A 23,958-nucleotide genomic window follows, 5' to 3' on the forward strand; every position below is an offset into this window, starting at 1 on the left:
GGAGGCAGAAGCCCTGAGCCCTGATATTTGGGGGTTTTTTTTGGACACAGTTTTCCTTAATGGTGACCTTCCCTGATGTGCCTCTGGGAATCTTCCTGTTCTGTGTGTGTGTGATTGCCATCGGGGCCGTGCAGGTAGGCTGCCCAGGGCCTGCGCTTCGTGTGTGTGTGTGTGTGTGTGTGTGTGTGTGTGTGTGTGTGTGTGTGTGTGTGTGTGTGTGTGTGTGTGTGTGTGTGTGAGTGAGAGAGAGAGAGAGAGAGATCCCACAGGGCCCTGCAGCTGGGGTGCTGGGAGCTCGGGGCCTGCCCATGTACATGCAGATGTGTCTTGCCCAGAGCCCCTGGTTTGCTGGCTGGAGATGGGAAGGGTGGTCTCTGAAACCCCCACAGGCAGCCCCACGGTCAGGCCAGGGGGTCCCATCTCCTCTCAACCCCTAGTGTTCAGGCTGCCAGCCTGCCTCTGTGGGTCCCCCCACCAGATGCCCCTGCACTACTCATGTTGGGCAGCCTGAGGGTCAACTGGCTCTGCAGCCTGCTCTCCTGCAGGCGCTGATTGTGGGGTACGCATTCCACTTCCCGCACCTGCTGAGCCCGCAGATCCAGTGCTCCGCCCACAGGGCCCTGTACCGGCAGCACGTCCTGCACATCGTCCTGCGCGGCCCAGTGCTGTGCTTTGCTGCGGCCGTCTTCTCCCTCTTCTTCTTCCCCCTGGTGAGTGCCGGCACAGCCCCCCAGGGCCCGGGCAGGGCAGGGCTGCGGGTAGGCAGAGGTCCCCCCAAGGGTCTTCTCTACGAGGCCTGTGGCTGCAGCAAGTGATGCTAGGAGAAGGCAGATGTCCGTGGCCGGGGCAGGAAGCAGGTGCTGCTGCTGCTCCTCCGAAACCCCCAGGAGGCAGCCTGTGGAGGACAGAGAATCAACACTCATCCACGGGGGTGTCTAAGTTGTCCTCAGTGAAGCTCCAAAATGGCAATGGTGAGAAACAGATGCCAGGAGTCCAGGGCTGGGCTTGTTTCTTTCATTTGGATGAGAAACCTGCACAAACTGTCCAGGCAAGGAATACCAGCAACTGTTTGGGTGGAGGGCGAAACCCCCTTAGCTGCTTCACCTTCCCTCAGGGCAGGCTCCCCCTTCCTCAGTTGCATTTCCTATTTTTCTGTGGGCCCTGCCTTCCTGGCATCCTCCTGCCCACACCTGCCTCGCACCTGGGAGGCGCTGCTTCAGTGCATGTTTGTTGAATGACGTGTATGATTTCGCTGCTTGTTGTGTGGGAAACCGGATTATAAACAAATCTAGGACTTTATGTTGTTATTTGTAGTATTCTCACCCGCTTGAGGTGACTGTGAGGTGCTTACAGTGAAAGACAGGGGTAGAAACACTTTGCTGTGGGCCAAGGCCACGCAGTGGGGAGGGCAGTGATAAGAGGGCAAGGCTGGACCACGGAGCCACCTGCAGGACGTCAGGAGGGGAGATGCGCAGCCATCCAGGCCTCGCTGCGGAAAAGGGCGTGGGGAGCACCACGTCTGTGGCTGAGCCATCCTGAGCTCAGTGCAGTGTGGTCCCCAGCACTTCTGCAGGGCCAAGTGGAAGACAGGGCCCCAAACACTTTTGCTGGCCCTCTGTCTCCCTTTTTAATTTGGCAAAATACACATAATATTTACCATCGTAAGCATCTTAAAGTGAAGGATTCGGTGGCATTTAGTGCATTCATGGTGCTGTGCGGTTGCACAACCATCACCTCTGTCTAGTCTCAGAACTTTTTCATCACCCCAGTATACACGCAGCACCCACAAGCAGTCACTCCCATTGCTTCCTTCCCCTCGGCCCCTGGGAAGCACCGATCTACTTCCTGTCTCTGGATTCTCCAGTGCACGTTCATATAAATAGAATCATACAATATGTGGCCTTTTGTGTCTGGCTTCTTAACCATAGCATAAAGTTTTCAGGATTCATCCATGTCATAGCCTGTATCAGAATCTTACTCCTTTTTTATCTCCGAGCCATACAGTCCCTTGTGTGGATTAAACCACCTTTTGTGTATCCACTCATTGGTTGATAGATTTGGGTTGCTTCTACCTTTTGGCTCCTGTGAATCATCCTGCCGTGAACACTGGTGTACAAATCTCTCTTCAAATCTGTGTTTTCAGTTCTGTGCACATACCCAGAAGTGGAATTGCTGGATCATGTGGTAACTTTGTGTTTAATTTTTTGAGGAACTGCTGTGCTGTTTCCCACAGCAGCTGCACCATTTTATGTTCCCACCAGCAGTGCACAAGGTTCCGGTTTCCCCATATCCTCATAAACACTTGTTATTTTGTCTTCTTGATTCTAGCCGTCCTGGGGTATAGAAGTAGCTCACTGTGGTTTTGATTTCATTTCCCTGATGACTGACGGTGTGGTGCATCTTTCCATGGGTGTGTTGGCCACTTGTATATTTTCTTTGGAGCAACGTCCAAGTCCTTTGCCCATTTTTAAATTGGGTTGTCTTTGTATTGTTGAGACGTATGAGTTCTTTATGCATTTTGGACACTGAACTCTTATCAGGTACATCATCTGCCAAGATTCTCTCTTCCTGTGGCCACCCTTCGACATGCTATTGAGCTCTTCAGCGCAATAAAACATAGTTCCCTGGTCCTGCTGCTGTCCTGCCCGCCGCCCCCTTGGAGCTGATGGCTTCAGAGTGGGGTTTCTGGCTGGGAACTAACTTGTATGTGTCCCTCCAGTCTTACCTGCTGATGGCGACCATCATCTTCCTCCCTTACGTCTGCAAGGCCACCAGCTGGTGCAGAGACAGGCTCATTGGTAGGTGACCGTGGGTGGGCTGGCCTGAGAGGCCCACAGGCTGCCCATCCTCCACGTGGCTGTTTTGCACTGAGGCTGCTGGGAGGCACCACCCAACTCCCAGCTACTTCCAAGGATGTTGGGTGGGGGCAGAACTGAGCACAAGGCAAAGGCCGGGGCGTACTCAGCTGGACCCCGCTTCTGGCTCTGGGCACCATTGGTCTTGGCTGCCTCCCCGCCGCCCCTCCCAGCTACCTGCACAGTCTCTGGCCAGCATGTTCCAGCCCTTTCAGGAAAGAGGGAAGTGATGGCTGTGCTAGCCCCACAGCCCCACATGAGAGGGGCTTGGCCAGCTCCCCCTCCTGGCATGTCCACAGGCCACCAGGAGCCCCCAGCTCACCCTCTGGAGTTCGCTTTCGACCTCCACAAGCCACTCAGCAAGGAGCGGGTAGAAGCCTTCAGCGACGGCGTCTATGCCATCGTGGCCACCCTCCTCATCCTGGACATCTGGTGAGGACCCCTTGCCAATGCCACCCGTCAGGTGGGAGTCTGTCTCTGAGTCCCGGGTGTCTCTCCTGGAGAATCCACAGAGGTTGTCCTCCCCCTGGGTGTCCAGAGCTCATCCCAAGAAGGGCAGATCTCCCAGAGAGTGAGGTCTCCCATGTTGCAACCCCCCACAACCAGAGAGCGTGGGCAGGGTTGGGGGGCACCAGGGAGAGGCCAGCCCCCAGCCCTATCCCCACCCCCACTCCAGCCTCACCAGTTGCTCTCTGTAAAAGCCCTGATCTTAGTTACCACATTTCTGGTTTTTTACATCTTCCATCCTTTTTAATAGTGTCTTGTTCCTTAGTCATACCTCAGCACGCGCTTTCATTTTGTTAAACATGTTAAAACACTCTGATTTTATATTCCATACCTGATAGTCTCAAGTCTGAGTCTCCTAATACTCTCTTGGTGGCTTTTTTCTACTGTGATTTGTGCAGTTTTTAAAACTGGAAGCAGATATTCCTTGGTACCTGTTCTCTAAAGTCTAGGTTTAAGGAACATTCCAGAATGATCTCCCTTTGCTTCTGCCCTGCAGCCAAGGCCTTGCCTCCTCACTGAGTGACCTGCAAGGAGAGGTTGTAGTTTGGGGTAGGGCTGGGGGGGTTCTTCCCACCACCTAGAGCCGTGGCTCGGGGCTCAGCCGGCACCCTCGTGCAGTTTCCTGCATGTGCTGAGAAGCTGCCTCGGGCCTCATTCCCAGGGCAACCTCCCCAGGCTCTTTCCTGCCCCCAGGCTGTACCCATCCCCCATTTTGGAGGATGGATATCTGTCTGGGCTGCTTCAAGGACCACATCCTCCAGTCCAGTTGATGAGAGAAGATGCTGATCCCCCACTTTCTAGGATGTGCTGTTAGGGGCAGCGACCCTGACTAAAGTGGTTCATAGCCTCCTCTGTGGCTGTGGGAGAAGCCCAGAGGTGCTAGGGCTGCACGTGCCCTGCTGACGCTCCCTGGAGAGTTCGGCCCAGGAGTCAGTCTCCTGGGACTCCCTGTGCCCCCCTAGGAACTGTAGAGGCAAACCCTCTTCGGATCTGCAGGACCACTCCCCTCTCACAGGTGTCCGGCCTCCAGGGTGCTGTGCTGGCAGCTCAAAGAGGGGTATGGACGAGGGAGGGAACAGACCTCACCAGCTCCCCTGTGGGCTGGCCCCGTGGAGCAGACATTGGGAGGTGGTGGCACACACTGACTTCAGCCAGAGAGGGCCAGGGCCACCCACCAGCCCTGGGGGATCCAGCAGGGCAGGGCTGCTAGTTAGCACAGAACAGACTAGCTGCCATGGACGTGTGAATTTCAGAGGGGCGATGAAGTGTCCATAGCACAGCGCAGTGCACTGAGCCAGCTGCATCGTTCATCTGAGTCATGTGGGCCCTGGCACCGGGGACTGTGTGGGCCTCAGGGAGGCTGGTACAAATGTTGTCTGTTCCTGATTCTCAGCGAGGACAACGTTCCAGATCCCAAGGACGTGAGGGAAAAGTTCCGTGGCAGCCTGGTGGCAGCACTGGGCGTGTATGGGCCACGCTTCCTGGCATACTTCGGCTCCTTCGCCACAGTGGGCCTGCTCTGGTTCGCCCACCACTCACTCTTCCTGCACGTGCGCAGGGCCACACAGGCCATGGGGCTGCTGAACACACTCTCGCTGGCCTTCGTGGGTGGCCTCCCGCTGGCCTACCAGCAGACCTCAGCCTTCGCCCAGCAGCCCCACGATGAGCTTGAGCGCGTGCGCGTCAGCTGCGCCATCATTTTCTTTGCCAGCATCTTCCAGTTAGCCATCTGGACTGCGGCTCTGCTGCACGAGGCAGAGACACTGCAACCGTCAGTGTGGTTCGGCGGCCAGGAACACGCGTTCATGTTTGCTAAGCTGGCCCTGTACCCCTGCGCCAGCCTGCTGGCCTTTGCCTCCACCTGCTTCCTGAGTGGGCTCAGCACGGCCATTTTCCACCTCATGCAGATCACCGTGCCCTCCACCTTCCTGCTGCTGCGCCTCCTCGTGCGCCTGGGCCAGGCTGGCCTGCGGGGCCTGCGCAACCTGGCCGGCCCAGCACACCCCTGGCCAGGCCCCACGGGCGAGGCCGACTCACAGTCGCTGCTCCTTCCTGCTCCCTGACAGTGGCCACAGAGCCCACTCCCCCCATCCCCATCTGGGACTGACGAGGAAGGCGGCTAAGATCATCTGATGGCCAGGGCTACAGGTTTACAAGGCCTGGGCTTTATTTTTGTTATGAAATATCATGTTCTGTTTCAGTGTCCTCAAATTGGTCTCCACTTTTTGCAGAGAAGAGTTTCACAGGAACATGTTTTATTGCATTTACCCACCCAGTTCCCCAAAGACGTTGCCAAGCAGGCCCATCTGAGGGGCTGTCACACCACCCATCCCACCCCTCAATGAGTCGTTCAACACACACAAGAGGGAGAGACAGCAGGACAGCAATGCCCAGACTGTATTTGTCCTGGATATAATTTACTATTACATTCAGGTAGCAATAAGTTACACGCGGGGGGACCCGCGCACCAGGGACACAGACCCCATCTGGGCAGACAGACTCACTTAAATACAGGAGGACAAGCCACCTAGACACAATGTACAAACAATTCCTACAGATCAAAATCAACACCAGGGCTTGCAAAGCGAAAACTAATTACACCATTAAGGACTTGCTTGAGAGATCACAAGTGATGCAGACATGAGGAATGTATATACTGGCAGCCACAAATGGCCATTACAATGCATTTGTCTGTGCAGTTTTGGCAAAAGCAGGATGGGGGGTGTGGCAGCAAGACCCCCCCAGGAGGCTGTAGGCTGGGCTGGGCCATACACTCCTGAAGCCAAACCAGAGCCACTTGTGAGGTGAAGGCCAAACTTGGGACAGCCCCAGCCCAGAGAGGGAGGCCCAGGCCAGCTGTGCCCCATAAGCAAACAGGGAAGATCTGGACTAGGGGACCCTTTCCTTTGGGGTGGTCAGATTTCTGGGGTCTGAGGTGTGAAACATGTCATCCTCAGACACGGGGCAAATGCAGATTGTCTCATTCCATTTGGGCCATCTGTTAGCCCGTCACCCCAAGCATGGCCTGGCCAGCAGCACGGTCCACAGAGCCATGGGGGCTGGGAGGCACGGGAGGGTCTTTACACACTAATGTGAGAAAGCTGTTGGCAAGTGGCATATAAGGTGCTAAAGTGGGATCGGAGGGGATCAAAGCCAGCCCCTCCGCGTGTGCCAGGAGTTACACTTCCATAAACTTGTCTGGGCCACCCGGCCTCAGGGCATCAGAGAAGTTTCTGCTTCTGGTCTGTTCTGGGTGCTGAATGCCTCACCCTTGGGACTGGCGGGGGTCACCCAGGGCCTGGCCCACACTCCAGCTGCCACGTGGGCAGCACCAAACCCACCCAGCCTTAGGGCATCAGAGAGCTAAGGGCAGCCAGACCCAGCGCAGCCCACACTGCACCTGCAGCTGTGCTCATGGCCTATGGTGGTAAGACTGGGACACCAAGGGAGATACCGTCCAAGGCAGACAAGGAGGTCACCACCGACTGGCACCCCAGAACGCAGGGACTGCCCACACCACCTAGCCAGTGTGGGCAGTAAGGCCAGGAGGAGTTGGCAACATTCTCTATCTGCTGGGCAGGGACACACCCAGGGCCCCTACAGAGCCACAGTCAAGGGGGATGGCCTGAGGGGCACAAAACAAGGTCGGACTCACCCAGACAACCTATATCAGCGCTGGGAGGTGGGGGGCAGGAAGGGAGGACTGCCCACCCCCCGGGAATATCCAGCAACAGGGCAGAGGGCTGGCCAGCCCACCTGTCACATGGCCTGGCAAGCAAACCCTGAAGATCTTTGATGGCAATGACACCTGGCAGGGAAGGAAATAGCCAACCAGCAGTTTCCATGTGACAGTGGATGGGAAAGAGGGCTTGGAAACGACCTGGGTCCCAGGAAGATGCTCTGGTCAGGGCTGTGGCCAACTCCATCACCAGGCCAGCCACTGTGGACTCAAAGCCCAGCTGTACCCCAAGGAGCTGATGACAAGGATGGCAGGTCCAGACACTCTCAGCCTGCCCTGCTGCTTCAGCCACCTCTACTTGGGATCGCCCTCGGGGGCAGGCGTGGCTTCCACCCGGGTGTCCCTAGAGGTCCCAGCCTTCCTGGGCTTCTGCTTGGCTTTCCGCAGCATGTGGACCTGTCCCAAGGTGGGGATCGGAGGGCCAGGCTGATGTGACAGATCGCAGACCAGGCACAAGGCCAGCTACCCAGCCCTGGGACCCAAGTGCTAAAGAGGAAGGGCCTGGCAAAGTGGCCCTGACCTGCAGCCCATCACCGGGCATTCCTCAGCCACGCCCCTCCCCTGAGGCCCAAGAGGACTCAACTCCACTGAGAGGCAGATGCCCCCACTGACCTCTTGGCCTCCTGGGGTCAGGGAAGACCCAGACCATGCCAAAACATGCCAGAACCACCTGGGCACGACAGCCACCACCAGTCACTCTGAACAGTCCACCTGCCCAGTCCCAGCCCCAGCCCCAGCCCGACCTGACGTACCTTCGGACCGGCAGCTGAGATGATCATGTTCCCGGGGGCCTGGACCCAGGGCTCCCCGTCCACCTGCACAGGGGTGGCCTTAAGGAGTGTGACACGGAAGTAGGAGCCCTGGGCGATGCGGATTCCGGAGCGCAGCCCACCCTGGACCTGGCCCTGGGGCAGGAGGGGTGAGCCGGGCTCAGCAGGGCCACGGGCACCACCCGAGCCCACCCGGCCGGCCGGCTCACCATGTGGACAACGCCTGTGACGCCCACCACCTCCAGGAGCCCGTCATCCATGCGCGGCTTCTCGAACCTGGAGTCACTGTCTGAGCCCCACAGGTCGGCCCCTGAGCCCCAGCTGCCAGAGTTGCGGATGGACACAGAGGTAAGGCACAAGCCTGCAAGGGGCTGGCGGGCAGAGCCCTGGGAGCCCTCTGCTCGAACCTGGGGATGTTGATGAAGATGAGGCCCTCAATGCTGGGCAGCTGCACTTCCTGTTGCTCCACCTGCAGCCGGATCTCCCTGTGCAGGCCTCGAGAGTGGCTGATCTTCTGCAGCCCAACCCGCACGTATACACCCTTGTTGTGGAACCTGCAGGGGGGAGGCACCCACCATCACCCACCTCTGGCCCCTCTCTGCCAGTTCCTGCTGAAGAATCCCCAGGAAGTATGCCATCACCACATAGCAGGCCCACCTTGCTCAGAGCTGCCCAGGCTCCCATCCCTTGCTGCTCTGGTACCTGCTCGTGAACTTGCCAGGCTCCTCCTCCCGCGCCTGGTGGAAGTCCAGGCTCAGCTCTGCATCAATGCCAATGCCACAATAGTTGCTCATTTGCACGATCTAGGGACAAGGGTTTATCTCCCAGGACCTGCAGCCTCACCAGGCACTTCTGAGCTCCCCAAGGGGGGGTCCAGCTTCCTCACCCCACACCCAAATGTTCCAGGGGCCCGAGCTCCAGCTTCTGGGACCACTCCATCAACGACCACCAGCACTTCATGACAAGGCAGCATGCTGTGGGGTCCTGGCCAGGCTCTGGAGCCAGCTGGCCCTGGGCATGGTCCCCCCGCAGCACATGGCGCACTGTGTGCCTCAGCTGCCGTGTTTACAAAGAGGATGGTGCTGGTGCCTGCAGAGCGTGGCTAGGAAGAGGATAAGCACTTTGACACACAGCAGTCACATGCAAGAGCCTAACTGGCGCCACAGGCCACCCTGGTACCTTGGGGGGCTCTGCGTCTGCCACACCATTCTCTGCACTAGCAGCCTCATGAGCGTCCAGCAAGATGGTCCAGCGGTCCATGAGCACAGCGTCGGCCTCGTCCACTGACACCAGCACCGAGAACGGGTCCTCTCCACTGTAGCCGGCCCCCCAGCGAAGGACCCGGCCAAGGTCATTTCCTGGGACACAGGTGAGACATAGAGCAACTCTCCACATCCAGTCCTCATCCATGAGGACAGAGATACCACCCCAGGCCTCAGGTGAAACTCAGAGCAGGAAGGGATAAACCCTTAGGCCCAATCCTCAGCTCAATGACTGAGCCCACCTGTGCCCAGGGGCAGGATGGCCACGGAAGGCTCCGGGCAAGCCAGACGGTGCCGTGTTTCCTCCAGGGCGGCAAGCACCCAGCCCACGGTGCCGTCCCCACCACACACCAGCACACGGAAGCAGGGCACCTGGGAGAACAGGTGGAACCTAGCAGGAGGAAGACAGAAAGTGTCCCTCACCAGCCACCACCACAGGGCACAGTGCAGGCACCAGGCTGCCCAGGTCCCCTAGGGCCTCAGCCCATTCCCACCCCAGACAGCCACTTCCTTTTCAAATGCCCATCTCCAGCTGTGTGGAGGAGGACTGGAAGATTCCAACATGGAATCCAGTCGGAGTTGCTGCTGGCGGGTGGATGGGGTATAGGGAGCACAGCAGCCCCCCCGACCCCTCCTACCCAGGCTGCTGCAGTGAGCACTGCCCTGGACCCACAGTCCCCCACACTCACCCAGGAAGAGGACCCCCATTGGTCAGCTCAAAGACCTGGTGAGGGTTCAGCAGCTTCCGGAAACTGCAGAGCAGGTCTCGGCCCTTGAGGCCCCCACTCTTGGGGTTCACAAACACGAGGAGGGGGCAGCTGTCTGGGGGCAGGTTCCAGTGCTGACAGAGGGGGGTTGGGTTAGAATGGGGACCCAAGATTGGGTGCCCCTCCCACTGGGGGTCCCAGCCAATGTCTGGCCCCCAACTCTGAACCCACCCAGCCTAGGGCCAGCCCCTCCTAGGGAAGGCATGGCTGCACCGTCACACATGAGACCTTGCTGCTGGCTGACGGGGCAGCGCTGAAGCCAGCTGGCTGCTGCTCCAAGCACAAAGGCCCGGCCCTTCCCACTGTGCCAGGTGTGAACAGACCACGCCCGCCACCTGGCCCTCACAGCCACAAGTCTGGGCTGAAAGCCCACGTGGGGCCTGCCCGCCAGCCAGCTAGACCAAGATCCACTTCTCGAGGGGCCCCCAGCACACACCTTTAGGGGACAGCAGCTCCTAGGCCTCTGTCCGCCTACATGGCAGCCAGGAAAAGCTGCTTGATCCACAGGGTGGCCACATGTCTCCCCATGGCCACAAGACAGAGCCCATGTCCCCACATACCACCCAGGAAAACAGCGCCCAGGGATCTAGACACAGTGGGCCCAAGGCTGGGCTCCCCACAGCAGGGGAGGGCTGGGTGACAGGACAGACAGGCCGGGTGCATACATAGGGTGGGCAGTGGCACACGGCTAGGCTACGGCTCGGGGCAAGGACACACTCAGGGCCGCATGACCCACTGGGCAGGCAGAGCTGCCTGCGGTCACCACTTACCCACTCACCCCAAGGCAGGCAGCTGACAGGAGAGAGAAAGTGCATGTCGGGCCCACACCCAGCTCTGCCCACGGAGCGTGTGGGGCTGGGGCTGGGGCTGAGGCTAACAGCTACCCTGTCCTGACCTCAGCAGGGCTAGGTACAAGCGGCAAAAGGGACACAGGCATCACCTACCACAATCATAGACTGCCAAATTCATTCTGTTCGGCTTGGGTTGGGGTCAGGGGTCAGGGATCTGGGTCAGGGTTGAGTACAGCAAAGCAGCCACAGGCCTCTGACGGTGGCCTCATGGGCCCCTTTAGGGGTGAGGGGCTGAAGACCATAGAGGCTGCTGTGAGAGCACAGGGTACAGTGTGGGGTCCAGGCTCCAGCCCCCGAGGGCTCTGACCCATGTCGTACTCACAGGCGGTACCCCTTCACCCTGTACTGCTGCCAGACACACCCCTTCCCAGTACTGCTGGGTCTTAAGGATAGTGTCCAAAGTTAGGGCACTCTACCTACTGCCAGGGTTAGGGTGAGGGTTAGGGGCTCCAGGCAGGAAGCAGGGACCACAAGGCCTCCCAGGGGAGCTATGCTGTACCCAAGAGAATAAGGGTGGTGGGACACTGACACATGGCCCTTACTGAGGCAGCCCTTCTGGGGCCCAGTGTGTTCTGTGGGGCTGGGAGCTGCGTCCTGTGGTCTTCCCCACTAGGTAGAAGCCTCGGAGTCCAGAAAGACAGCTGGCCCTGGCCCCACGGTGGCCTGAGGGGCAGACCTTACCCGCCAGACTGCCTCAGGCCCCTTGGTGTACAACAGGCAACAGTGTCCTTCCTGGGCTGTCATGAGGCATGAACAAGGCAGCACCAACTGACTCCCAGTGAAGCCGAGGGAGAGATGCCAGACGAAGAGTGCGTCTGGCTGGGGGAACTGTGCACTTGCAGACCTGGATTTTTCTCCGGCCACCCCCCTTGAGTGTTTGAAAAGCCGGCTCAGGAACTGCTCACTCACCAGCACATCTGGGAGCACCAGTGCAGTCAGCAGCCGGCCCTGCACAGCTGTATCCCTGACCAGCATGTACAGCCGCTCGGCCTCTGCGAAACAGGTGACGTCCAGCACCACTGCACCTGAGGCGGGGGGTGAGACTCAGGGAGGGGCCTGCCCCATGCACCACAACCAAGATGTTTCCCCAGCACACAGCTCCCTGAGGCAAAGGTCAGGTGCTAAAGAGGGCCAGGGCTTTTCCACCTAACTCCAGGAATGACCTTTGGCCACACGTGACCACACCCATTGAGTGCCAACTCACCTTGAGAGGAGTAGACGTGACTCACGGACACCACGGCGGCTGCAAAGGCAGGCTGCAGTCAGGGTGGCAGATGGTGAAGAACGCACGTCGCAGAGGCCTGGGCCTACATCCCTCTACCCCGGGCCCTCTGACTTGCTCTCTCTAGGAGCCACATTCCCCCCACTTTGGGCCCCCAAACTCTTCCCTCTGGGGCCTGACCTCTCCCAACCCTGGACCAGGCCCCTGCCCCCTGGTTCAAGGATGACTTCGCACCCCCAAGGGTAGCTCCCCCAGAAAGTGCCATGCCCCACTCAAGCAACAGGGTTCCCTCTCCCCGAAAGGCAGGGCCCACACACCCACCCAGAGGGAGAGACAGAGGCCAGGCACCACGGGAAATGGCCGCAGAGGGTAGAACGCCCAGATGGCCCTCGGGGGAGGGTGTGCGGGATGGGCCTGGAGGTGAGGATGGAGCCCGCCTGGATAGGACAGCACTTGGGCCCAGCAGGCCTCAGCACTGCAGTCCCACTGCCTGCCGTCAGGACCCCGCCCCCGGCCAGCAGCCCTTGGCCAGCCATGGCGGTCACACCTTTGGTGGCCAAGGCCTTGTGCAGCAGGTTACTGTACTCCTGGGGGGACAAGCCGGGAGGCAGGCCGCCAATGAACAGGGAGACTCGAGGAGCCGCAGCCCTGCTCTCTGCCACGTAGAACCGCGTCTGGCTCACCTGCCGCAAGGAGGTCTGCGGGGAGAGAGGCGGGGATGCTGGGCCGGAGCAGACACGGCTCCACTAGCACCAGGCCCTCCGCAACCCCATCCACAAAAGGGGTTGCCGGGAAGATTCCCCAGGGCTGAAGCAAGATAAAAATAAGAAAGTGAGGCCAGGAGGCTTCCTTCCTGTGGGCGGTCCCCTGTCCGTTCCCCTCAGGGAGCTCAGGGAGGTCTGTGGCTCAACAGCCCACCCTGCTGGGAACAGGTGACTTCTTGGCCAGGAGGGTCAACTGTTCAGCCCGGTTGGGCTCTGTCCCTGGGGAAGATACTGCTCTGGGGGGCAGAGGTCATGGCTGCAGGCCAATAGCTCCCTGGGGCCATGTCCACACCCTCTGACCTGCCGGATGTCCCAAAGCCGGTTGAACAGGAGCTCTTCATCCGCCAGCACTGTCCGCTGGACTGCAGGGGCCAGGGGCACAGCCTGTCAGCACCAGGTTCCTCGCCCAGCTCTGCAGACAGCTGCCCCCCTCCCAGGGCATGTGGGGACACAGGGTGGAACTATCAGAAGGGCAGGGTCTGGCCTCGACGGCCTGGGCACCACGCTGGAGGAGCCTGAGGCAGCAGGTCTAGGTCCTCGGCCCGGAACATGCACAGGGAATGCGGACACTAACTACGGACCACTCACTCACCCTGCCTGCTGCCCATGAGCACCTCCACCAGCTGGAAGCTCTCTGGACCCTCAGCCTGTGGGGGCAGAGGGCAGGCCATGAGGCCTGGGGTGGCCGACAGAAGCAGCCACACCTGGGCCAGGACAGCAGCCTGGTCCACTAGGCAGTGACCCCGTCTGCCCAGCACAAGCAGACCCAGAGTACACACCTGGCGACCAAGCAGCGGCAGGACCTCCAGCACCACCATCCGGGCTGTGCTCTGCGGGGTCACACGCACGGACACGTAGGCCACACCCACCCTGTGGGCGCCAGGAGCTCAGGCACCAGCCTCCTCCCACCCCCTCCCGACTCCCACCCAGCAGGCCCAGTGCCCCGGCCGGGTCTCACTTGAGCCAGCCAGGGTAGATCTTCAGGACCTCCTGGGCACGGGGCAGAGCCCGGATGACCCAGGCCTCGGGTGAGGCCTCACAGGACTCCGGGCCTCTGCTGCCCTCCTCCTCCTCCGAGATTCCGGCTCTCCCGACCTTGGCGCGGGCCCACGCATCACCGGCCTGCGAGGGCAGCGCATGCAGCTCCAGGTTGCCAGGGTCCTCCGGGATATAGTAGGCCCGCAGCGCTGCCTCCTGCAGAGGGTGGGTGGGTGTGGGGCATGGCCTTGGACACCACACACCCCCGCCCCTGCCCAGGGTCCCCCTTACCAGCACCTCCTCGCTCCGGGCCAGGCGGGGGACCGTGATGACACGGAACTGGTTTCTGCGCACCGAGTCGTCGCCATCAAAGATCTTCAGGGTTTGCTTGCCTGGGCCAGGGAAGCGGGTGTGAACCTGAGGGGTGGGGGGCGGGGCGGGGACTAATGGGGGCACTTACTGGACTCTGCAGGTGGCAGCATCTCTCTGCCTGGGCCAGCGGCAGCACCTCCATCCACACCGCCGTCCTCCTCCCCTGCGGGACACACGGACCCCTCACTCAGTGCCCGCCCCAAGTCCAGGGGGCACCTGAGGCCCGCCCCCCACCGCCTAAACACCTCACCTGGCTCCGGGACCACCGTCTCGGTGATGCGGAAGCAGTGCATCTTGCTGAAGTTGCGGGACAGCAGGCGCACACACGCCGGGTGCAAGACCAGGGAGCGCAGGCGCCCAAACGTGCACTCGGGGGCGAGCGCCGTGGAGCAGACCGAGTGGGCCTGGAGGGACATGGGGTTGAGCCTGGGGTCTTGGGGCTGGAGTCCAGGCCGCAGCCCATGCAGAGCACCCATGCAGGGACAGGGCTGACAGCTCCTCACCCCACCTCCACAGTGCACAGGGGTAGGGGACCCCAATGCCAGAGTGGGACAGGGAGCCCGCCTTGAAAACAGAGTGGGATGCAGATGCAGACAGGCTGAAGGAAAGAAAGACCCCACACACACCCCACCCTCAGAGACGGCCCCTACTTGGAGGCCACACCTCTCCTGCCCCACCTCCCAGCCCCTATTGAGCTCCTCTCCCCCACCTGAACTCCTCACCACTCCATCTGCCCCCTGCCCCCAGGGCTCCACCTCTCAGCGCAGTGCACCCCACCTGGACCCCGCACCACTCGCAGCGCACGCCAGCCGGCACATCGGAGGAGCCGCATGTCTTCCTGCAGACCTCGCAGCGCGCACCTGAGGGTAGGTTCCCCTCCCGCCAGTGGTGGTGGTATGTGTCCTGGGTAAGGGGACAATCAGCAGCTGGGCCTGGTTGGAACACCCAGGCCTGTGCTCAGCATCCCTGGCACCTGTGCACTCACGTGATCCTGGTGCCCATCCTGGTGGCACTGGCGGCAGTCACTGCAGGCGAAGGGCACACAGTCGGGGTGAAGGTACAGCTCACACACTGGGGGGGTGGGCAGGGTTAGGGGCCTCTTGCAGCACCGTAGCCCCTCTATGCCCCTTCGCCTCTCTGCTCCACTGGGTCCCTTCCTCCACATTCCACCCCCCAGCACCCTGGCCAGCAGCACGTGGCCACAGCCCCCAGGCCAACCCTCCGCCTGACAAGCCACTGGGCAGCAGAGACCAGGACCCTCGGTGAGGTGGGGGAGCCAGGTGGGCTCTAGGGGGTACCTTCACAGCGAAGTGCAGGTGCCTCCAGGCCCTTGCGGCAGATGGCACAGAACTTGCGCTTGTAGAGTCCCCGGGAGCCGAAGCAGTGGGCTACAGGGACCTGGCAGGAGCACAGGGCAGCCTCACCCCATGTGGATACTGCTGGGGACTGCCCCACCATGCCCACCTAGACACTCCATGAGGGCTGACAATAGCCTGCCCATGTCACCCTCTCCCTCTGTACCTGGACCATTCTGCAGCTCAGGCCTCTGCTGGGACTGCCCAGCCCTGGTCCAGCTGTACCTCCCAGGAAGCCCCAGCAGCGGCCACAGCTCCAGGCCTGGGGCAGCCAGGCCAATCAAAAGCAGAGGAGAGGGCTCTGTGACTTCCATCAAGTCCTGCCTGACACAGATGGAAGCCCACCTGCCACCCACAATTCCCTTCTTGGGCCAGGCAAAGGTCTGTCAACTGCCATGCAGTTGGGTCCAAGGGCTCTCAACGTACCCCTGAGACCCATCCCCCAGCAGGGAATCGGACTGCAGTGAGTGTGAATGTGTGTGGCGGGGTGTGGACTCTGCTTGTCCACAAGAAGGGGCAGGAGAGGGATCACGTCTTCACTCCTGACCTTGTCCTTACCCCAGTATCCCAAAACTTAGATTAAAATATGCACAAAAGAATAAACAGAAAAATACCAGAATGGTAACTGGGGATATGCCAGAATGGTGGGTGATATTTATTTTCTTTGTTAAATATCTGTATTTCTAAATTTTCCATCATGCATATATTTGAAATACATACTCATATTTTTTAATTTAGCAGAGTATAAAAAAAAACATTAAAATCAACTTTAGGAAATCGCAGCCTTAGGATGTCCACATGAGGAGGGACCGCCCAGGCTGACATGGCATCCCAAGGGTGCTGGCTGCCCCCAGGAGCCAGCGTCCTCAGGCTCTTCTGCACTCAGCTTGGTAATCAAGTTGTTCCCAAACCTAGCATCAAACGTTAGAGGGAGAGGTCGCGGCCAGACCCTGAGCAGTAGCAGGTGTATCTACTGCCCCGGGCTCCCCTCATGCTGTCCACCTCACGACCTGCACTCTACCACTGCACCAAGTGGGTGGGTCCCACTGCCCAGCACCCCACCTGCAGCCTGGACACATCGCACTGAGGAATTTGGGGAGGGCCCAGTCTGCAGAGAGCAAGGCTGACAGTGAGGGAGGAATGAGCACGGCCCACGCAGAACAGCCCCAAACACTGTCAGCCCTCCCTCCCCAAATGTCGCTGCCTTCACCACCATCACTCAGAGAAGGGAAGTGCCCTGTGCCCTTCAGGGACCTGGGCCAGTCACCCTCCTGCCCTGCCCAGAGCCCTGCAGAGGGAGGTTGGTGGCCAAAACCTCCCTAAGCTCCAAAAAAGCTGTCTTTACTTTGTAACTTGCTATTTTGAGATATGTGTAGGTTCATATGCAGTTGTGAAAAATGGTACAGAGAGATCTTTTATATCCTGTGCCCAGCTTCCCCCAATGGTAGCATCTTGCAAAACTAGTCAGTGTCACCGCCAGGACGCTGACATGCAGTGAAGATACAGAAACCTCCATCCCCGCCCCTCCTCCCCCACTGCCCTCATAGTCACACCCACTTCCTTAACTCCTGGAAACCTCGAATCTGCGCTCATTCTAGTTCTGTTACTTCAAGAAGATTCTATGGACAGGATCATGCAGTATGTGACCTTTGGGATCAGCTTTCCTCAGTTAGCACAGTTCCCTGGAGGCCCATCCAGGGAGCTCAGTGAGTGAACAGCTCATTCCTTTAAATCCTGAGCAGTTTTACAACCTTTGCTTTTTAACCACGGGTGCAACTAAAGTCTGACAGCATGAAGAACAGCCGGGGTCTCAGCGCCTCCACCCCACGAGAGCTGACACACACACCCCAGCCTCTTGGCAGGTGTGGCACCCCCACCCCACACTCACCCGGACCAGGCTGGGTGCAACACTCGGGCATGGGGTCTTCACATGCTTCAGGCACTTCTCATGGGACATGAAGTTGCAGACTGTGAAGATGAGAGTGAGTGAGTCCTGACCCACCCAGGAAGTGAAAGGCTCCAGGGCTGGGCCTTGGCCAGCAGGACCACCAAAGGCAATTCCCACCAACCCTACTAGGCAACCCCTGGGTACTATGATCCTCTGAGTTCCTTCCCTCATCTGAGAAAGGCCAAGGCTGAGAATCCAGGGCATGGGTGGCCCTGACCATCCTGGAGGACAATGAGCGTGTCCTCTCTCCTAACAGTAGCCCTGCCCCTTGCACGCAGGCCAAGTTCTCCTTCGTCTCTGCAGTTAGGCTTCTTTGAGGGGTAGTCCTGCAGCTCGCTGGCCTCACTGGACAGGCAGGGGGCTTGGCAAGCTCCTGCATCTGTACAATCTCTGAAGCCCCAGACTGGCTTCACCAGGGACACCCTTCTCTCACTCTACCCAAATTGCTGTGCGCCATGCCTGAGACCCAAAGCTACCAGGAGGCAAAGCCAGCCGGTCAGGTGAGGGCTCCAGAAGGCAGGAGCCGCTGGAGAGGTGGATGGGCTTCCCGAGGCAGGGACCATTAAGCATCCGCTGTGTGCAAGGGCCCAGGGCAGCACTTCTGGCAGTAGAGTGCTCAGGAGGGCCAAGGGAGCAGGAAGCAGCACACCCCACCTGTCCTGGGGGAGGCAATGTGCCCCATCCTCACATAACTGCTCGGCAGGGAGATGGACAGATAGGAGTCGGGCAGAGGTCTGAGCCTCATTGGGTGGGAGCAACAGGAGGGTGGAGGCTGCAGAGGCTGGGAAGTGGGCAGGGCATACCAGCCAAGACAGCCTTGGGTGAAGACTGCCCATGGAGCTGAGAGGCAGCCTGGTCATGGGACAGCTAGCTCTCCCAGAAGGCCCTCAGTTAGGATGCACCTCACCCTCCCACCAAAGCCCCGAAAACCCCAGTCCCTAGAAGGAGGCACACAGAAGTTCCTCATGGGCTACTCTAGAGAAAACTTCTGGAAGTAGGCTGGTTCGAGGAGAGAAGTCGGGAGACAGGAGGAGAGCACCCTGATAACTGTGGGAGGCAGCTGCAGCAGACACTGCCCAGCCTCCTCCTCAGCCCGCAGCCTTGCCAGGGCCCTCTGTCTGCTCCACGCCCCTCCCAAGCACCATGCCGTCCTCCTTCCATGAGCTGCTTTGCCCCAGGACCACACTCAGGGTTCCTGAGCCCCACCTACAGAGTCATACCTGTGAGAGGGACCCTGAGTCTAGCCTCACACTTTGAGTTCTGCCTTTATCAACTCTCAGCTGCAGAGATCCTGGATCTAGCCTCAGACCTGGAACTCTGCCTTTTATACCTTTCACCTGTGTGTCAAATCCAATGGTCTAGCCTCAGATCTGGGGCCCACTCAGCCTGCACGTGTACCTCCTCCACCTCAGGGGAACCCCCTGGCACTCCCAGGGGGCAGACAGGGCAGTGCAATGTTTGTGATCTGACAGAGAAATCAGACCACCCCCACACCAGCTGGACAGGCCACCTCGTGCAGCCCTGGTCAGAACAACCACGCCATTTCCACTGCAGAAGGCATCCCCTTTGTGTGAGAGGCCCCATCTCCTCCACAGGCCCTGGCTTCCCCACAGGAAAGGCCTGTCCCCCTGAGTAGGGCAGAGGCTCTTTAGTCCCCTCCCACCTCCACAACCCAGGCCAGGACACAGCAAGTGTCAAACATCCATGCACTTCATGCAAACACTCTGATCCTGTCCCAGCCTCCCTCTACGAAGGCTGGGCTGTGGTCTCCAGGGCCCACCTGCTTACAGGACAGAGAAGGACCAGAAAAGAGCCAACTCTAGAAGCACCAGGGAGCCAGAGGTGGGGAGGGCCACCCTGGCCCCAGCCTGGCAAGCTTAGCAGCTGGGTGGAGCCATGCTAAGGGCAACACACCTGGGAGAACAGCACCAGGGCCCAGGCCAGCCCTACTTGGCCACAACAGCTGCCCTAGCTGCTAGGAGAGGAAGCTAGCCATGGGGATCCCAGAGGAGGTCCGACTTGCCTCGAGGTCATCTGGCTTCACCCCCAACCACCACAACTGTCCCCAGCACACCCCTGGATTCCATGCACAGGACTGCACTGGGGCACACTGCCCCCGCTCCTGAAAGAGCTGGCCATCACCTCAGCAGGGAGGTTCTGGGCCCAGCTGGCGTCCGGGGCCCTGTCCTGGGGAGGCTGCTGCTGGCAGGAGCAAAGCTCAAGGTGAGGGGCGCACTCCGGGGTGGGAGAACCCGGGCCAGAGGGTTAAGGTTAGAGTTAGGGGCCGGGACCCCGACGCAGGCGAGCGGCGTGCGTTCTGGGAAAGGCCGGCCCCGCCTCGGAAGGGCTCCCAGCAGGGCGCTCACCGTCGCACAGGAAGCCGGCCAGCCCCCAGATGAAGTCGGAGCAGAGGTGGCAGAAGGTGGGTTTGGTGAGCGTCACCTTCCGGAAGCTGTGGCCCGGCGCGGCGGCGGGACCCAGGGATCTGGCGCCGATCCGCTCGGGCCCCGGCCCCGGGCGCGCGCGGCCTCCGCCGCCCAGCACCGGGCTGCAGGCCGGGCTGCCGGGCCTCGGGGCGCCCAGCCAGGGGCGGGCCCCGGGCTCGGCCGCCGCAGCCATTCCCGGCCGGAGCCGCCTGAGCCCCGGCGGGCACGCTGGAGGTGGGTGAGCGCTGGGGTCGACTGCGCCTCAGCGGCTCTGCCTGCGCGGCCAGGCTGCCGACTGCGCCGGGCCCACTGCGCAGTCGCGGGCCTCGGGGCGGGGCCGGGAGGCGGGGCGAGGGCGGAGGCTGTGTCTACGGGGTGGGGTCTACCGTGCGAGGCCAGAGTCGGGCCCGCGGAGCCTCGCTCTGCACCCTGCGGGACCACACGGCCGGGCCTGGCGTGGTTCGCGCGGGCTCGGCCTGACCGCCTGCGCCAGCCCTCGGGACGCAGCCGAACCAGATTTCCCCGACGCAGCCTCCGTACACCGCACCCGGGGCATTCGCACCTGCGGCGCCCAGGCCCGCGGCTGCGCAGAGGGACGCCTCCCACGCGGGTCGCAGATCTCGCTCGCGGCTCGCGGTTGTGCAAGGAGACCCGGAGGAAGGCGGCCCTGCGGCTGGGGGAGCCTCCAGGAGGCGGAGTTCGCGGGGACCCCGCGTGGCGCGTGGGCGTGTCGGTCTGCCGGGTCTCCGCGCGCTGAACTTGCGCTGCGGGCACAGGTCCCCCAGGAGCGGTGAGCGTCCCCACGGCAGGCGGGCCGCGGAGCCGCGCTGTCCCCGGGGCGTAACTCGACTGTGCCCGCCTGCCAGCAGGGAGGTCCGGGGCTGTCCGTCACGACCCTCCCCGGGCCTCCTCGACCACCCTTCCCCGCCTCCGCTCCCAGCTCTCCTAGATCCGGCCATAGGGGGCCCTCGGGACGCCGCGGGGCTTCGTGGAGGGGCGGCCCCAGCACGCACAGCTTTGTCTTGTCCAGGTGGTACCAGTGACGGTTGGGGACGTGTCCACGAGGGTCACCCTGCCCCCACCGCTGGCAGCACTCCGAGTCTCTGCTCCTGAGGGCCTAACCGTGGATTGCAGTCCACATGGCCGCGCTGGGCATCATTGGCCAAGGGACTTCCTGGGGGACCCACCGTGGTCCCTTCCGGTCCTCACCCTGGGCAGCAGAGCAGGAAACTGCAGGGCCTCAGGAGAAGGGCATGCTCCAGGGGTGCGCAGCAGGGTGGGGCTGGAGGAAGAGGAAAACCCGGACAAGGCACAGCCAGGGGAAGATAATGTCCCAGGGGAGGACTGATGACCACAAGGATTCCAGGAAATGCCCGGGGGTGTGCTAGAGCCTCCTGAGGCCAGGGAGGGAGGGAGAGGGACACTTGCCCTCTGATCCCAGGAGTGGCGGGTGGGCCCTGTGTCCAGGAGAGGATGGTGCCAGGGATCCAGCCCAAAGGGAGAGGAGAGCCTGGGTGCTCAAAGCCTGGAGGAGTGGTCATTTGTGGAGAAACTGTTGGTGGAGTATCTGCTGGAGGTGGGTCTCTGGGCGGCCGTGGGGATGCAGGAGGTGAAGCCACATGCATCCAGGGACCTCTCTGCCCTCCAGGAGCTGTGTTCTGGGCAGCCAACAGCAAACAGGAATAAACAAGACTGAAATGCCTAGTGTCTCTATGCCAGCTGTGGATGGAGAGAGACAGGGCTGAGTGACCAGGAGCAGCTGGCCTGTGGCCACCGGAAGCATCCAGGCAGAGGAATCACCAGTGCCAGGGCCCTGGGGCAGGCTGTTTAAGGGCCGAGGGAGTCCTAGCCCAGTGCCCAGAGGAGTCAGTGCATGCTGCCTCCTCCCCCTGGAGCATTCTGCTGGGTCTACCGCCCCTTAGTCCCTGCACCTGCCAGTCAGACAGCTGGGAGGACCTGGACCCCACCCCTTCTCTCTCACCCTAATCCTAACCCTAATCCTCCTCTGCCCTCTGTCCCCTTCAGCCAGGCTATGCCCCTGCACTTGCCCTGGGCCAGATGGCAGATCACCAAGACAGCTCCGCCCCAGGCCCCACCTGCCTTTTGGCCCTGGGAGGGCTGTGACCCAGCCCTGCTACCCAGGAGACAGAGCTAACGAAGCCCGCTCCACGTGGTACAGACTGCACCTGACTTTTGAGGAAAAATAGTATTTAAGGACACTCTTTTCCCCATTCAGGAGAAAGTGGAGAGCTTCAAGAAGGAAAACCCACATCTGACCCATGTCTGCCTGAACTTGACTGTGCTTTCTGATCCAGCATGTTAATTAAAATAGCAGGCGAACAATACTTCCATCAACCCCCCACAAACTTTGAAAACAATTTGCAGCTTCTCACTAAAAGGGCTGACGGGACTGTCCGCTCCGGTGGAGAGCCTCTTCTGTGTGTCCTACTCCCTTCCCACACTGTGTCGGTCAGCCCGGGCACCACAGCGGAAACTGCAGGCCAGGTGGCTTAAACAAGGAGTGCCTTTCTCACAGTTGAGGAGGATGGGAAGTTGGGTTCTGGTGAGGGCCGTCTTCCCTCCCTGCTCCCCAAGGAAGCCACTATGCTTAAGTCCAAACACATCGTTATGGGTAAAATTGTGTCCCCCAAAATTCATATATTGCCATCCTAACCCCAGCACCTCAGAATGTGACTTTATTTGGAGATGAGGTCTTTACAGAGGTGATCAAGTTAAAATGAGGTCTTTAGCGTGGGCCTTAATCCAGTATAATGGTATGATCCTTACGAAAAGGGGAAATTTGGAGACACACATGTGCACAGCGAGAACGCCACGTGAAAATGAGGCAGAGGTTGGGACGGTGCTTCTGCAAGCCCAGGAAGGCCAAGGATGCCAACACCCACTGGGAGCTGGAGAGAGGCTGGGACAGGTGCTCCCTTGCAGCCTCAGGACGAACCACCCCTGCCCACGCCCTGATCTCAGGCTTCCAGCCTCCAGAACTTTGAGATGATAAATTTCTGTTGTTTAAGCCACCCGGTCTATGGTACTTTGCTATGACAACCCTAGGAAACTCATATACACATCGACTATTCAAGCCCGTGCTGAACTGCACAGGAGACAGCAGAGTCTGTGTTATTTGGTGACTGGCTTCTCTCATTCGACATTTTGTTTTGAGCTCCAAGGACCAGTCCTTTCTATTGCTGCTGCAAATTAAATTGCACATCAATTGCTGCTATCCGGTTGTAGGTAGGTACTACAGTTGATTGATTGACTGATTGATTTTTTAGAGTCTTGCTCTGTCTCCCAGGCTGGAGTGCATTGGTGTGATCATAGCTCACTGCAGCCTCGAACTCCTGGGCTCAGGCGATCTTCCTGCTTCAGCTTCCCGAGTAGCTGGGACTACAGACAGGTGCCACCATGCCCAGCTAATTTTTTTTTCTATTTTTAGTAGAGATGGGAATCTCACTTTTGCTCAGGCTGGTCTCGAACTCCTGACCTCAAGCAATCCTCCCACCTCGGCCTCCCAGAATGCTAGGATTACAGGCGTGAGCCACTGCGCCCAGCCTATTTATTTTATTGTTAATAGGCTTGAGAATTACTGCCAGATCTTGGCTATTATGAATAATGCTTCCTGAACATTCTTGTCCCTATGTTTGGACACCACATGCACATATATCCACACATCTGCTGGGGTAAACCACTGGGTCACAGGACATGCTATGTTCACCTTTAGAAGATAATTCCAAACATTTTTTCCAAAAATCCACACAAAAATAAAAATTCATGCTTCCATCAGCAATGTAGGAAACTTCCCTCTGCTGTACATTTTTGCCAACCCTGGACACTAGGAGTTCCACAATTTCAGCCTTTTTTGGAGGGGCGCAGTGGTATCTCGGTGTGGTTTTGACTCAGTGTCAGATGGCAAGGCAGGCTTACACCTTGTCGTAGATTTGTCTGCCATTTGCAGCTTTTCTTGTGAGGCTCTGTTAAATGTGTTTTCTGTTTAATTTCTTTTTCTTATTGATTTGTAGGAATTCTTTATATATTCTGGAGGTGATTCTTTCATCAATTACAGTTGATTCTCATTGTTCAAGATAGTTCTGTTCTATCAAGGATAACAGTTAACTATACACCACGAACAC

General features: G+C 59.6%; 2 protein-coding genes across 8 annotated transcripts in view; one reads left to right on the forward strand and one right to left on the reverse strand.

The window, feature by feature from the left end:
* TMEM175 (transmembrane protein 175) overlaps positions 1 to 5,747 on the forward strand; it is a 23,380-nt gene extending 17,633 nt beyond the window's left edge. For 2 of the 3 annotated variants that reach the window (XM_012663689.1, XM_012663690.1), the window contains 5 exons: positions 51 to 134; positions 546 to 710; positions 2,720 to 2,798; positions 3,155 to 3,287; positions 4,756 to 5,747. In XM_012663689.1, coding sequence (XP_012519143.1) covers positions 51 to 134; positions 546 to 710; positions 2,720 to 2,798; positions 3,155 to 3,287; positions 4,756 to 5,425 — 1,131 coding nt within the window. In that variant the 3' untranslated portion in view covers positions 5,426 to 5,747. The remainder of the gene's footprint in view (positions 1 to 50; positions 135 to 545; positions 711 to 2,719; positions 2,799 to 3,154; positions 3,288 to 4,755) is intronic. The other variant, XM_012663691.1, reaches the window with a different exon arrangement.
* On the reverse strand, positions 759 to 20,028 carry DGKQ (diacylglycerol kinase, theta 110kDa). Of its 5 annotated transcripts, none has more exons than XM_012663685.1 (24): positions 19,757 to 20,028; positions 17,331 to 17,410; positions 15,386 to 15,485; positions 15,073 to 15,158; positions 14,865 to 14,990; positions 14,338 to 14,491; positions 14,176 to 14,250; positions 14,007 to 14,107; positions 13,696 to 13,931; positions 13,517 to 13,607; positions 13,330 to 13,384; positions 13,038 to 13,099; positions 12,521 to 12,671; positions 12,295 to 12,387; positions 11,956 to 11,994; positions 11,661 to 11,776; positions 9,823 to 9,974; positions 9,376 to 9,524; positions 9,051 to 9,229; positions 8,574 to 8,674; positions 8,279 to 8,425; positions 8,081 to 8,192; positions 7,854 to 8,006; positions 759 to 895 (listed from the first exon to the last, which is right to left on the reverse strand). In XM_012663685.1, exons 1-24 carry the CDS (start codon positions 20,007 to 20,009, stop codon positions 818 to 820), a joined length of 2,889 nt encoding a protein of 962 aa, XP_012519139.1. In that variant the 5' UTR covers positions 20,010 to 20,028; the 3' UTR covers positions 759 to 817. The 5 variants fall into 5 exon arrangements, 4 of the variants coding, with proteins under 4 accessions (XP_012519139.1, XP_012519140.1, XP_012519138.1 ...); XM_012663686.1 differs by lacking the exon at positions 759 to 895 and adding an exon at positions 5,742 to 7,497 and having other exon boundaries at positions 7,854 to 7,916; XM_012663684.1 differs by lacking the exon at positions 759 to 895 and adding an exon at positions 5,742 to 7,497.
* Between the last annotated feature and the right edge of the window lie 3,930 nt (positions 20,029 to 23,958).

This window comes from Propithecus coquereli, unplaced genomic scaffold, assembly GCF_000956105.1.
Source record: "Propithecus coquereli isolate 6110/MARCELLA unplaced genomic scaffold, Pcoq_1.0 Scaffold821, whole genome shotgun sequence".
NCBI classification, from domain to species: Eukaryota; Metazoa; Chordata; class Mammalia; order Primates; family Indriidae; genus Propithecus; species Propithecus coquereli.

Coding starts and splice junctions, on each gene's coding strand:
- DGKQ (XM_012663684.1), bottom strand. CDS start 20,009: ATGGCTGCGGCGGCCGAGCCCGGGGCCCGCCCCTGGCTGGGCGCCCCG. Junction 11,777..11,955: donor TCACGTCTACTCCTCTCAAG/GTGAGTTGGCAC, acceptor CCCCCGCCTCAG/GTGCAGTGGTGCTGGACGTC. Junction 8,193..8,278: donor ATCTTCATCAACATCCCCAG/GTTCGAGCAGAG, acceptor CAACTCTGGCAG/CTGGGGCTCAGGGGCCGACC.